Source organism: Phaenicophaeus curvirostris, chromosome 4, assembly GCF_032191515.1.
Source record: "Phaenicophaeus curvirostris isolate KB17595 chromosome 4, BPBGC_Pcur_1.0, whole genome shotgun sequence".
Taxonomy (NCBI): Eukaryota; Metazoa; Chordata; class Aves; order Cuculiformes; family Cuculidae; genus Phaenicophaeus; species Phaenicophaeus curvirostris.
This window is the reverse complement of record NC_091395.1, coordinates 78,627,726-78,640,674: the sequence shown is the minus strand read 5'-3', so window position 1 is coordinate 78,640,674 and position 12,949 is coordinate 78,627,726. Positions and strand designations below refer to the sequence as shown.

The following is a 12,949-nucleotide window of genomic DNA, read 5'->3' as shown; positions in this document are numbered from 1 at the left end:
GCCCCACGTGACCCGGCGCGGCCGCCATGGCGCGGGCCCTGGTGGTGCTGGCGCTGTGCGGGCCGGAGCCGCCGGGCCCCGGGGCTCCCTCCTGCCGCCTCCTCTACGCCCGCACCTTCGGGGACCCCCCCGGCGCCGGGGACCCCGCACGGCAGCGCCTGCGCCGCAAGGAGCAGCTGCTGGCCCTCGCCAGGTACCGGGGAGCCCCCTGCTGGGACCCTTGGGCTGGGGGGAACCCCTTCTGGGGGGGCTGCAGGGCCCCAGAGACGTGATACCCCCTCCCTGCAGCTCCCCCCAGCCTTTTTGGGGGGCTCCTGGGCTCTGCAGGACGACCAGGACATTGTCACCCCCTCCCTGCAGTTCCCCCCAGCCTTTTTGGGGGGCTCCTGGGCTCTGCAGGGACCCCCAGCCTTGGGGACCCCGCTTGGGGGGGACTGCCAGACCCTCAGAGCTGTGATGTCCCATCCCTGGCACCCCCTGACCTATGGGGACCCCTTTTTGGGGGGTGCCTGTGTTCTGCAGGGCGCCCAGGACCTTGACAGCCCCTCCCTGGGACCTCACCAGCCGTGCGGACCCCCTTTTGGGGGGCTTCTGGCCTCTGCAGGACCCCCCGAAACTTGATACCTCCTCCCAGAGACCTCACCAGCCTTGGGGACCCCTTTGAGGGGCACCTGGACTCTGCAGGACCCTCTCCCCCGGTCATGGGAACTCTCATGGTCACCCCTTCTGGGGGGCTTTGCAGGAGCTCACCTGTGAGGATCCCACTTTTGGGGGGCACCTGGGATCTGCAGGACCCCCCCAGTTTTCTGGAGGGATGGAGCTCGATGAGACCCCAGGGTGGTAACACCCCGTTTTCTGGCTGGACAGGGCTCAGTGGGACCCCCAGATCCATGATCCCACCACCCCAAGGGTCCCACTGAGCCCTGTTCCCCCCACAACAGGGGGTCCCCCTGCCCCTTTTTGGGGGCGATCCTAACCCGAGCCCCCCCCTTTTCTCTCGCAGGCAGGTGGCCTCGCAGTGCCGGCTCCTCCAGGCGTCCTCGGGGCGCTCGCCGTCCCCCCAACTCCCTCCGGATGAGCCGATCTCGCTCCAGGATGCTCCGGGGGGCGTTTTCCAGCTGCGCCCTGGGGACCCCTTTCCTGAGCGGTTGACGGTAGCCTGGATCTCCGTCTTATCCCTCGCCTTCGCTCTGGTTTGTGACCCCCGGGAGAACCTCCCGCTGGCCGAGATCACCCTGCGCCGCCTCACGCCCCGGTTCCTTGCTTCCCTCCGTCTCCTCGGCTCCGGAACCGACGTTCTGCTCCGACCCGAGGTCGCCGACCGCCTCCTCGATCGCCTCTTGCCCCACGGCCGCTTGCTTTTCCTCAACGAGTGCTTCCTCCAGGCGCTGGATCGGGAGATGGGCCTCAAAGCCGCCCGATGAGCCTGAAAGTGGGATCTGTGCTGGCTTGGCTTGGAAAAGACCTCGGAGATCCAACCACCCCTGTCCACACTAAACCATCCCTGAGCTCCTCAGCTGTGCGGCTTTTGGACCCCTCCGGGGATGGGGGCTCCTCCACCACCCTGCGCAGCCCCTGCCGCTCTCTCCATGGAGGAACTGTTCCCAGTATCCCACCTCACCCTCCCCTGGCCCAGCTGGAGGTGTTTCCTCCCATCCCTGGTTCCTGGGGAGCAGAGCTCGACCCCCGCCTGGCTCCAGCCTCCTCTCCGGGAGCTGCGCAGAGCCAGGAGGTCTCGCCTCCGCTCCTTTTCTCCAGGCTCAACAGCCCCAGGTCCCTCAGCTGCTCCCACAACCCCTGGTCTCCAGACCCTTCCCAGCTCTGATCCCTTCTCCGGCCACACTCCAGCCCCTCCAGGGCTTTCTTGGAGCGAGGGGCCCAGAACTGAGCCCAGGATTCGAGGGGCAGGGGGACAATCCCTGCTGGCCACCCCATGGCTGATCCAAGCCAGGATGCTTGGTGAACCCCATCCCATAGGACTTGGCCATGGATCCAGCCTGGCCAGATCCCTCTCTAGATCCTCCCTGCCCTCCAGCCATGGATCCAGCCTGGCCAGGTCCCTCTCTAGATCCTCCCTGCCCTCCAGCCATGGATCCAGCCTGGCCAGGTCCCCCTCTAGATCCTCCCTGCCCTCCATCCATGGATCCAGCCTGGCCAGGTCCCCCTCTAGATCCTCCCTGCCCTCCATCCATGGATCCAGCCTGGCCAGGTCCCTCTCTAGATCCTCCCTGCCCTCCATCCATGGATCCAGCCTGGCCAGGTCCCTCTCTAGATCCTCCCTGCCCTCCATCCATGGATCCAGCCTGGCCAGATCCCTCTCTAGATCCTCCCTGCCCTCCATCCATGGATCCAGCCTGGCCAGATCCCTCTCTAGATCCTCCCTGCCCTCCATCCATGGGTCCAGCCTGGCCAGATCCCTCTCTAGATCCTCCCTGCCCTCCATCCATGGGTCCAGCCTGGCCAGATCCCTCTCTAGATCCTCCCTGCCCTCCATCCCTGGATCCAGCCTGGCCAGATCCCTCTCTAGATCCTCCCTGCCCTCCATCCATGGATCCAGCCTGGCCACATCCCTCTCTAGATCCTCCCTGCCCTCCATCCATGGGTCCAGCCTGGCCACATCCCACTCTAGATCCTCCCTGCCCTCCATCCATGGATCCAGCCTGGCCAGGTCCCTCTCTAGATCCTCCCTGCCCTGCAAACTCCCAGAGGGATCACTCAGTCCTGTCACCCAGATCATGGATCCACAGGCACAGAACAAGCTGCTGGGTCTCCCAGCCCTGATGGGATGGACAGGAAAAGCGGCTCAGGAATCAAAAGCGAGGAGCAATTTTTAATCCCTTTCTCCCCCTCCAGTACCACCACAGAGGGGTTGAGGAGTTCGGATCGCGGGCCAGCCATAAAATCCACGTGGAGATGGGACGATGCCGTGCTCCTGCACGGCTTCCTGGCTCCGTGGGGTGTTAAAGCGGCTCTCCCGGTGGGATCTGCGAGCAGGAGCAGGGACGGGTGCCGAGAGGCTCCGTCTGATCCACATGAGGGACCCCAAGATGGGGTCCTCTCCGCTGTGGGATGGGATGCTTGGAGATGGGAATCCATCCCCTCGGGATAGGAGGGGGGCGTGGGGCAGCTGGGGCTGCAATGGGCTCCAGCAAATCCTGAGAGCTGCGAATTGGGGTGCTGGGATGGTGTGAGGAGCTGGGAATTGGGGTGCTAGGATGGCCTGGCTCCTCAGGGAGATGGGAGAGCTGGGAATGGGGGTGCTGGGATGGTGTGGGGACCTGGGAATTGGGGTGCTGGGGTGGCCTGGCTCCGTAGGGAGCTGGGAGAGCTGGGAATTGGGGTGCTGGGATGACCTGTCTTCTCAGGGAGCTGCGAGAACCAGGAATTGGGGTGCTGGGATGGCCTGGGGAGCTGGGAATTGGGGTGCTGGGATAGCCTGGTCTGCAGGGAGCTGGGAGAGCTGGGAATTGGGGTGCCGGGGTGGCTGGGAGAGCTGGGAACTGGGGTGCTGGGATGGCCTGGGGAGCTGGGAATTGGGGTGCTGGGGTGGCCTGGCTTCTCAGGGAGCTGGGAGAACTAGGAATTTGGGTGCTGGCATGGCCAGGAGAACTAGGAATTGGGGTGCTGGGATGGCCTGGCTTCTCAGGGAGCTGGGAGAACTAGGAATTGGGGTGCTGGGATGGCCTGGCTCCGCAGGGAGCTGGGAGAGCTGGGAATAGGGGTGCTGGGATGGCCTGGAGAGCTGGGAATTGGGGTGCTGGGATGGTCTGGCTCCTCAGGGAGCTGGGAGAGCCAGGAATTGGGGTGCTGGGATGGCCTGGCTCCGCAGGGAGCTGGGAGAGCTGGGAATAGGGGTGCTGGGATGGCCTGGAGAGCTGGGAATTGGGGTGCTGGGATGGTCTGGCTCCTCAGGGAGCTGGGAGAGCCAGGAATTGGGGTGCTGGGATGGCCTGGCTCCGCAGGGAGCTGGGAGAGCTGGGAATAGGGGTGCTGGGATGGCCTGGAGAGCTGGGAATTGGGGTGCTGGGATGGCCTGGCTCCTTGGGGAGAGCCAGGAACTGGGGACTCATCCTGGTGGGTGTGGGGAGTTCATTCCAGCAGAAGTTGAGGGCTCATCCCAGTGAGACTGAGGGGCTAATTCCAGTGGGAGCTGGGGCTCATCCTGATGGGAACGGGCCTCTTATCCTGGTGTGGTTGGGGGCCAATCCCGGTGGGAGCGGGGGCTTAGGGCCCGCTGAGGTCCCTCTTGCAGATCCAGAAGAAGGTGAAGTTGCAGTTGTGGTCGTTCCAGAGGCTGTTCCCCACGGGATGGATCTGGGCGCAGCTCTCCCGGCCCCACTCCCCGTGATCCGAATTGTCCGGCTGCCCCGCGGCCCAGAAGCTGCGGGGACGGAGCGGGGGTCGGTGGGGCCGGGATTAGGGGTGGGGGCAGCCCTGGAGCCCCTTCCCTCCCCTCCCCGGATCCCCGCTCACCTCTGGGCACTCGAGTACGAGCTCCCGTCCACCCAGTGCCACGAGCCCCCCGGGCCAGTGGCCACCAGCCCGATCCAGTAGGTGCCACCCCGCGACTCCCGCGCCAGGTATTCCTGCGGGAAAGGGCACGGGAATTGGGGGGGAGTGGGATTAGGAGGGTGCTGGATCAGGGGGTGCGGGACTGGGAGGATGCAGGATCGGGGGAGTGCGAGATTAGGGGATGCGGGATTAAGGGGTGTGGAATTAGGGGGATGCAGGATTAACGAGGTGCAGGATTAAGGGGATGTAGGATTAGGGGGTGTGGGATTAGAAGGATGCAGGATTAGAGAAGTGTGAGATTGGGGGATGCAGGATTAAGAGGATGTAGGATTAGAGAGATACAGGATTAGAGAAGTGTGAGATTAGCAGGATTAAGAGGATATAGGATTGGGGTGCAGGATTAGGAGGATGCGGGGCAGGGGGTACAGGATTAGGGGGTGTGGGATTAAGGGGGTGCAGGATCAGGAGGTGAAGGACCAGGGCTGCAGGATGAGGAGATCCAGGACCAGGGGTGGAGGAGCAGGATGAGAAGGTGCAGGACCAGGGCTGCAGGATGAGGAGATCCAGGACCAGGGGTGGAGGAGCAGGATGAGAAGGTGCAGGACCAGGGGTGCAGGGTGAGGAGGTCCAGGACCAGGTTGGAGGAGCAGAAGAAGCAGGATGAGGAGGTCCAGGACCAGGGGTGGAAGAGTAGGAGAAGCAGGATCAGGAGGTCCAGGACCAGGAGGAGCAGGATAAGAAGGTCCAGAACCAGGTTGGAGGAGCAGAAGAAGCAGGATGAGGAGGTTCAGGACCAGGGTGGAGGAGCAGGATGAGAAGGAGCAAGACCAGGGGTGCAGGATCAGGAGGTCCAGCACCAGGTTGGATGAGCAGAAGGAGCAGGATCAGGAGGTCCAGGACCAGGTTGGAGGAGCAGAAGGAGCAGGATCAGGAGGTCCAGGACCAGGTTGGAGGAGCAGAAGGAGCAGGATCAGGAGGTCCAGGACCAGGTTGGAGGAGCAGAAGAAGCAGGATCAGGAGGTCCAGGACCAGGTTGGAGGAGCAGAAGAAGCAGGATCAGGAGGTCCAGGACCAGGATGAGAAGGTCCAGGACCAGGGTGGAGGAGCAGGATGAGAAGGTGCAGGACCAGGGGTGCAGGATCAGGAGGTCCAGGACCAGGTTGGAGGAGCAGGAGAAGCAGGATCAGGAGGTCCAGGACCAGGTTGGAGGAGCAGGAGAAGCAGGATCAGGAGGTCCAGGACCAGGAGGAGCAGGATGAGAAGGTCCAGGACCAGGGTGGAGGAGCAGGATGAGAAGGTGGAGGAGCAGGATGAGAAGGTGCAGGACCAGGGGTGGAGGAGCAGGATGAGGAGATGCGGGAGCAGGATGAGGAGGTCTAGGATGAGGGATGGAGAAGCAGGATCAGGAGGTCCAGGACCAGGGGTGCAGGAGCAGGATGAGAAGGTCCAGGACCAGAGGTGCAGGATGAGAAGGTCCAGGACCAGGGATGCAGGATGAGGAGATGCGGGAGCAGGATGAGGAGGTCTAGGATGAGGGATGGAGGAGCAGGAGAAGCAGGAGCTGGAGGTCCAGGACCAGGGATGCAGGATGAGGAGATGCAGGAGCAGGATGAGGAGGTCTAGGATGAGGGATGGAGGAGCAGGAGAAGCAGGAGCCGGAGGTCCAGGACCAGGAGTGCAGGAGTACAGGATGAGAAGGTCCAGGACTAGGGATGCAGGATGAGGAGATGCGGGACCAGGAGGAGCAGGATGAGAAGGTCTAGGATGACGGATGGAGGAGCAGGAGAAGCAGGAGCAGGAGGTGCAGGAGCAGGATGAGAAGGTCCGGGACCAGGGATGCAGGGTGAGGAGATGCAGGAGCAGGAGGTGCCGGCGCTGGCCACCCACCCACCTGCTCCTCGGCGCTGGTGATGGAGGTGAGATGGGCGTGCGAGGCACGGCAGGCGAGCTGCGCGTCGTCCCAGCGCTTCCGCTCGGACGAGAAGAAGTAGATGCTGCCCTGGTGGTAGCGCCAGCCCAGAGCCAGGCCCTGCAGCCACCGCCCTGCCAGGGGACAGGCCATGGGGACAACCATGGGGACACCATGGGGACAGGCCGTGGGGACAGGCCATGGGGACAAGCCATGGGGACAGCCAAGGCGACACCCAAGGGCACCCAGGGACACTTACCCAGCTGGTCCTTGCGTCGCTGTGCTGCGGCCGGGGTCTCCCCGGGGCTGCGGGGACCTGGGATGGGGACAGGGGACAGGGACAGGGTACAGGGAATGGGAATGGGAATTGGGGACAGGGGGTGGGAATTGGGGACAGGGAATGGGGACTGGGGAGAGGGGCTGGGGACTGAGGGCTGGGACAGGGGCTGGGGAAAGGAACTGGGGACAGGGACTGGGGGCTGGGACAGGGGACAGAGACAGTGGAGAGATGGGGACTGGGGGCAGGGCTGGAGGACAAAGAGAGTGGCTGGGGCATGGGGACAGGGACAGGGATGGGACAGGGTTGGGGTAAAGGGGATGGGACAGGGGCTGGGACAGGGGACAGGGTTGGGGACAGGGACTGGGAGACCAGGGGTGAGAAAGGAGCTGGGGGACAGGGGCTAGGGGACAGGGACAGGGTTGGGGACAGGGATGGCGACAGGGACTGGGACCAGGTCTGGGGACAGGAGCTGGGGGACAAGGACTGGGGACTGGGATGGGGTCAGGGACTGGGATGGGGAAAGGAACTGGGGAATAGAGACTGGGGAACAGGGATAGGGCTGGGGACAGTGACTGGGATGGGGACAGGGGCTGGGGACAATGACTGGGATGGGGACAGGGACTGGGGACAGGGACAGGGTTGGGGACTGGGACTGGGACTGGGGGACAGGATTGGGGACAGGGATAGGGACAGGGACTGGGGACAGGGACAGGGTTGGGGACAGGGACTGGGACCAGGACTGGGGACAGGGACAGGGTTGGGGACAGGACTGGGGCCAGGACTGGGGGACAGGGTTGGGGACAGGGACTGGGACTGGGGACAGGGTTTGGGGACTGGGACTGGGGGGCAGGGTTTGGGGTTGGGGACAGGGACTGGGACAGGGACTGGGATCAGGACTGGGGACAGGGAGTGGGGACAGGGACAGGGTTGGGGACAGGGACTGGGACCAGGACTGGGGACAGGGTTTGGGGACAGGGACAGGGTTTGGGGACAGGGACAGGGTTGGGGACAGGGACTGGGACCAGATATGGGGACAGGGCTGGGGACAGGGTTGGGGACAGGGACTGGGACCAGGACTGGGGACAGGGCTGGGGACAGGGACAGGGTTTGGGGACAGTGACTGGGACCAGGACTGGGGACAGGGTTTGGGGACAGGGACAGGCTTGGGGACAGGGACTGGTACTGGGACCAGGTTTGGGGACAGGGCTGGGGACAAGGACAGGGTTGGGGACAGGGACTGGGACTGGGGACAGGGACAGGGTTGGGGACAGGGAGTGGGGGACAGGCACAGGGTCCCTGGTGTCACCCACTGTTGGGGGGCAGCAGGGGGGCCCCGGCTGCCAGCAGCTCCGTGCGCGCCTCCCGCAGCTCGGCCTGTCCCTGCACGTCTGGGGGGGACAAGGGGGGGGTCAGCGCCTCCGGGGCCACCCCAAGGCCACCCCCCGTGTCCCCAGGGTCACTTACAGAGGGTGACGAGCGCGGCCAGGGCGGCCCCCAGGACCAGGAACCCCCCTGTCCCCACGGCCAGCACGGAGCCCAGCGCCCAGCGGGACACGGGGGGCAACGGCAGGGGACCTGGGGGGACAAGAGGGGACAGGAGGGGTCAGAAAGGGGACAGGAGGGGTCTGGGGGGGGTCCTGGGGGGACAGGAGGGGTCTGGGGGGGTTCTGAGGGGGACTGGATGAGTCTGGGGGGGGACAGGAGGGGACCTGGGGGGACAGGAGGGGACAGGAGGGGTCAGAAAGGGGACAGGAGGGGTCTGGGGGGGGTCCTGGGGGGACAGGAGGGGTCTGGGGGGGTTCTGAGGGGGACTGGATGAGTCTGGGGGGGGGGACAGGAGGGGACCTGGGGGGACAGGAGGGGTCCTGGGGGGGACAGGAGGGGTCTGGGGGGGACAGAAAGGGGATAGGAGGGGTCTGGGGGGGACAGGAGGGGTCTGGGGGGGTCCTGGTGGGGACTGGATGAGTCGGGGGGGGGACAGGAGGGGACCTGGGGGGGACAGGAGGGGTCTGGGGGGACTGGATGAGTCTGTGGGCGGGGACAGGAGGGGACCTCGGGGGACAGGAGGGGTCTGGGGTGGACAGAAAGGGGACAGGAGGGGTCTGGGGGGGACTGGATGAGTCTGGGGTGGGACAGGAGGGGTCTGGGGGGGTCAGAAAGGGGACAGGAGGGGTCTGGGGGGGTCCTGGGGGGGACAGGAGGGGTCTGGGGGGGTCCTGAGGGGGACTGGGTGAGTCTGGGGGGGGACCGGAGGGGACCTGGGGGGACAGGAGGGGTCTGGGGGGGTCAGAAAGGGGACAGGAGGGGTCTGGGGGGGACAGGAGGGGTCGGGGGGGACTGGATGAGTCTGGGGGGGGACAGGAGGGGTCTGGGGGGGTCAGAAAGGGGATAGGAGGGGTCTGGGGGGGACCTGGGGGGACAGGAGGGGTCTGGGGGGGGACGGGAGGAGTCTGTGGGGGAGACAGGAGGGGACCTGGGGGGACAAGAGGGGACCCGGAGGAACAGGAGGGGTTTGGGGGGGGTGAAAAGATGGGTCTGGGGGGGACAGGAGGGGTCTGGGAGGTGAGAAGAGGGGACCTGGGGGGGACAGGATGCATCTGGAAGTGCCCTGAGCCCCCCATGGGACCTGGGGGAGGGGACAGGAGGGGACCTGGGGGGACAGGAGGGGACCTGGGGCTGCTCTGAGCCCCCCCTGGGGTGCAGGGTCGGGGCTCACCTCGGCGGTGGCTTGGGGGGTACTGGATTTGCAGGGTCTCGTACTGGTCTGACGTCTCTGCCGCCATCCCCGCTTACTGGTCTGGTACTGGGAGCACTGGGGGGGGATCTGAGTGCCAGGAAGGGGAACCGGCACTGCGGCGGGGGAGGGGGGTTCCTGCGCCCGCAGGGGCGTCACGCGCGTCCCCCCGCCCGGGGACAGCAGCGGGGACATCGCCCGCGTCCCGGGGTCCCCAGCCCTGAGATGGATCCGCATCCTGATCCAGATCTGGACCCTGACCCCAACCCTCATCCAGATCCAGTCTGGACCCTGACCCTAATCCCAACCTTGATTTGGACCCCAACCCTGATCCAGATTCAATCTGGACCCCAACTGTGACCCCAGCCCCGATCCAGATCTGGACCCCGACCTCAACCCTGATCCAGATCCAGTCTGGACCCCAACCCTAATCCCAACCTTGATCTGGAGTCTGATCTAGACCCCAACCCTGATCCAGATTCAATCTGGACCCCAACCCTGATCCCAATCTTGATTTGGACCCCAACCCTCATCCAGATTCAACCTGGACCCCAACTGTGACCCCAACCCCGATTCAGATTCAAACTGGACCCCAAGGCAGACCTTCATCCTCCTCCTCGCCATTCCCTTCTCCTCCAAGGCAGGTGGCTGCCCCATCCTGGAGGGGTTCCAGGCCAGGTTGGATGGGGCTTGGAGCCCCTGATCCAGTGGGAGGTGTCCCTGCCCATGGCAGGAGGTGGGACTGGATGGGCTTTGGGGTCTCTTCCAACCCAAACCATCCCATGATTCTAACTTGATGTCAACCAGAACATCCAGATCCCATCCCCGGAGGGGTCCGAGGCCAGGTTGGATGGGGCTTGGAGCAGCCGGATCCAGTGGGAGATGACCCTGCTCATGGCAGGAGGTGGGACTGGATGGGCTTTGGGGTCCCTTCCAAGACAAACCATCCCATGATTCTGTGATCCGATGGGTCCCTCCTGATGGGACCCACTCCATGATTCTCTGTGTTGGCACGACACTAACATTTAATCGATTGGGCTGTTCTTGGCGTCCCGGAGCGACGCTGGGAGTCTTTTCATAGAACCATAGAATCACCAGGTTGGAAAAGACCCACCGGATCATCGAGTCCAACCATTCCCATCAATCATTCCTTCCCTTCGTGTTCTCCAGGGATGCAGCACCACCGGATCCTCGTGCGGCACCAGCCAGAGGCGATGACCCCTTTGGAGCCTCCGGGGCCTCAGGAGATGAGCGGATGGAACCAGGGATCGCGGCGTTGCGAAAGGAGGTGAGTCAGGGCTGACGTTCCCCACCAGCCACCACCGAGAGCTGGGATGTCGCTGGAGAAGTGGCCGGAAGAAGACGAAGCAGCCGGGGAGGAGGAAGGAAACCAGCTCATCTGTGGGTTGCACAAGGGGTGAATCACAGAACCGTGGAGAGTCTTGAGTTGGAGGGCACCCACCACAATCATCAAGTCCATCGCGCTGCAGGAGGCTGGACTCCACGGGCCTGATGGGTCCCTTCCAGCTCAACATACTCCATGATTCTACCAAAAACTAAGCCACCTGCCCCCTGGAGGGGTTCACGGCCAGGCTGGATGGGGCTTGGAGCCCCTCATCCAGTGGGAGGTGTCCCAGTGTGGAACTGGGTGGGCTTTGAGGTCCCTTCCAACCCAAACCATCCCGTGATTCCATGATGTGGTGTGGAGTGGGATAATCCCCTTCCTTAACCAGCTGCTCTCCAGCCTTGTCTCCCAGCCGGCATGTGCAACCAGGACGTCCCCATCCCACATCTCTACGTACCACGGACTTTGTCTCGTTGTGTGTCCAGTTTCCCCTGAAGGATCCTTGGGAGATGTTCTCAGCACCTTTGCCACAGTCCAAACCGCGACACCCAGTGGCTTCTCTTGGGGCTTGACTGGGATGACGTTGGCGTAAAAGGAACCTCTGGTGTCCCTCAAGTGGTTTTCAGTCACTCCCAGGACAACCTTCTCCATCAGGACAATGCTGGCGCTGCAGCAAGAGTAAGGTTGGAACTGCCAGGGGCTTCCTTCTTCTTGTCCAGCCGGGAGAGGAGAAGCTCCGGGGAGACCTTAGAGCAGCTTCCAGTAGGGAAAGGAGCTCCAGGAGAGCTGGGGAGGGGCTTTTGGTCAGGGAGGGCAGGGACAGGACGAGGGGAACGGTTTTGAGCTGAGAGAGGGGAGATGGAGATGAGATATTGGGGAGAAATGTGTTACTGTGCCTGTACCCACCAGCCCACCAGCCCATCCGTGAGCCCACCAGCCCATCCATGAGACCACCAGCCCAATCCATGCACCCACCAGCCCATCCGTGAGCCCACCAGCCCATCCATGAGACCACCAGCCCATCCGTGAGCCCACCAGCCCATCCGTGAGCCCACCAGCCCATCCATGCACCCACCAGCCCATCCAAGTCATCTATGTACACGTTGGTTCATTGATGTGGCCATCAAATCACCCACATGCCCAGGAACCCACACTCCCCATAGACCCCCATCATCCCCTCCCCATGGACCCCATCCCCTCCCCATGGACCCTATCCTGCTCATGGACCCCATCCCCTCCCCATAGACCCCATCCCCTCCCCATGGACCCCATCCCCTCTCCATGGATCCTATCCTGCTCATGGACCCCATCCCCTCCCCATAGACCCCATCCCCTCCCCATGGACCCCATCCCCTCCCCATGGACCCCATCAGTGGGGGATAATTGGAGGGGGGAGGCAGGAGGAGATGGGGGGACATGAGGTGACAGCTTGGGGGGGGGACACATGAGAGGTCAGTCTGGGGGAAGAGGACAGTAGAGGACAATTGGGGGGGGACACTTGGGGGGATGGAAGGGGGGGACACTTTGGGGGGGGGCAAGAGGGCGGGGGGGGTGCAGTAGGGGCCACTTGGGGGGATGCAGCAGGGTCACCCCCGAGCATCCCAGGGATGGAGTGGGGTCTCCTCCGGGTCCCCCTGGTCCCCATATGGGTCTCTCCAGGTCCCCCTGGTCCCCACTTAGGTCTCTCTAGGGTCCCCCCGAGCATCCCAGGGAGGCAGCGGGGGTCTCCTCTGGGTCCCCCTGGGACCCATTTGGGTCTCTCTAGGGTCTCCCTGAGAACATTTCGGGGGTCCCCTTGTTCCAAGCATCCCGGGGATGCACCAGGGTCTCCTCCAGGACCCATTTGGGTCTCTCCAGGGTCCCCTGAGCATCCCAGGGGATGCAGCAGGGACTCCTCCAGGGTCCCGCTGGTCCCCATTCAGAGTGGGGGTCTCTCCAGGGTGTCCTCTGGGAACCATTCGGGCTCCCCTCCAGCATCCAGGGATGCAGCAGGAACTCCTCCAGGGTCCCCCCTGGTTCCCCATTTCGGATCTCTCCAGGATCTCCCTGGGACCCATTTGGGGTCCCCCCATTTCTGAGCATCCCGGGGATGCAGCGGGGTCTCCTCTGGGTCCCCTGTGGGACCCATTTGGGTCCTCTCCAGGGTCCCCCCAAGCATCCCAGGGATGC

At 64.1% G+C, this 12,949-nt stretch overlaps 2 protein-coding genes across 5 annotated transcripts; one reads left to right on the top strand and one right to left on the bottom strand.

Annotated features, from left to right (window-relative positions):
- Positions 1-12: 12 nt before the first annotated feature.
- AP5S1 (adaptor related protein complex 5 subunit sigma 1) lies at positions 13-1,516 on the top strand. The gene is made up of 2 exons (XM_069856687.1): positions 13-193; positions 1,004-1,516. The coding sequence occupies exons 1-2, from the start codon at positions 27-29 to the stop codon at positions 1,422-1,424; spliced, it is 588 nt and encodes a 195-aa protein (XP_069712788.1). The 5' UTR covers positions 13-26; the 3' UTR covers positions 1,425-1,516.
- A 1,294-nt stretch (positions 1,517-2,810) lies between these two features.
- Positions 2,811-11,325, bottom strand: LOC138720456 (C-type lectin domain family 4 member F-like). 4 transcript variants are annotated; one of them, XR_011337405.1, is made up of 10 exons: positions 11,238-11,325; positions 10,459-10,834; positions 9,418-9,513; positions 8,166-8,276; positions 8,012-8,089; positions 6,681-6,737; positions 6,404-6,555; positions 4,474-4,586; positions 4,034-4,381; positions 2,811-3,950 (listed from the first exon to the last, which is right to left on the bottom strand). XR_011337405.1 is itself a non-coding variant. In XM_069856683.1 (9 exons), exons 3-9 carry the CDS (start codon positions 9,482-9,484, stop codon positions 4,225-4,227), a joined length of 735 nt encoding a protein of 244 aa, XP_069712784.1. In that variant the 5' UTR covers positions 9,485-9,513; positions 10,459-10,834; positions 11,238-11,325; the 3' UTR covers positions 2,811-4,224. The 4 variants fall into 4 exon arrangements, 3 of the variants coding, with proteins under 3 accessions (XP_069712784.1, XP_069712786.1, XP_069712785.1); XM_069856683.1 differs by having other exon boundaries at positions 2,811-4,381; XM_069856685.1 differs by lacking the exon at positions 8,166-8,276 and having other exon boundaries at positions 2,811-4,381.
- Positions 11,326-12,949: the final 1,624 nt, after the last annotated feature.

Bases quoted from the DNA above. Each gene is read 5' to 3' on its own strand.
- AP5S1 (XM_069856687.1), top strand. From the start codon at position 27: ATGGCGCGGGCCCTGGTGGTGCTGGCGCTGTGCGGGCCGGAGCCGCCG. The intron at 194-1,003 runs GTACCGGGGAGC...TTTCTCTCGCAG, and splicing joins CAGCTGCTGGCCCTCGCCAG to GCAGGTGGCCTCGCAGTGCC.
- LOC138720456 (XM_069856683.1), bottom strand. From the start codon at position 9,484: ATGGCGGCAGAGACGTCAGACCAGTACGAGACCCTGCAAATCCAGTAC. The intron at 8,090-8,165 runs GTAAGTGACCCT...TGTCCCCCCCAG, and splicing joins GGCCGCGCTCGTCACCCTCT to ACGTGCAGGGACAGGCCGAG. The intron at 4,587-6,403 runs GTGGGTGGGTGG...CCTTTCCCGCAG, and splicing joins TCACCAGCGCCGAGGAGCAG to GAATACCTGGCGCGGGAGTC.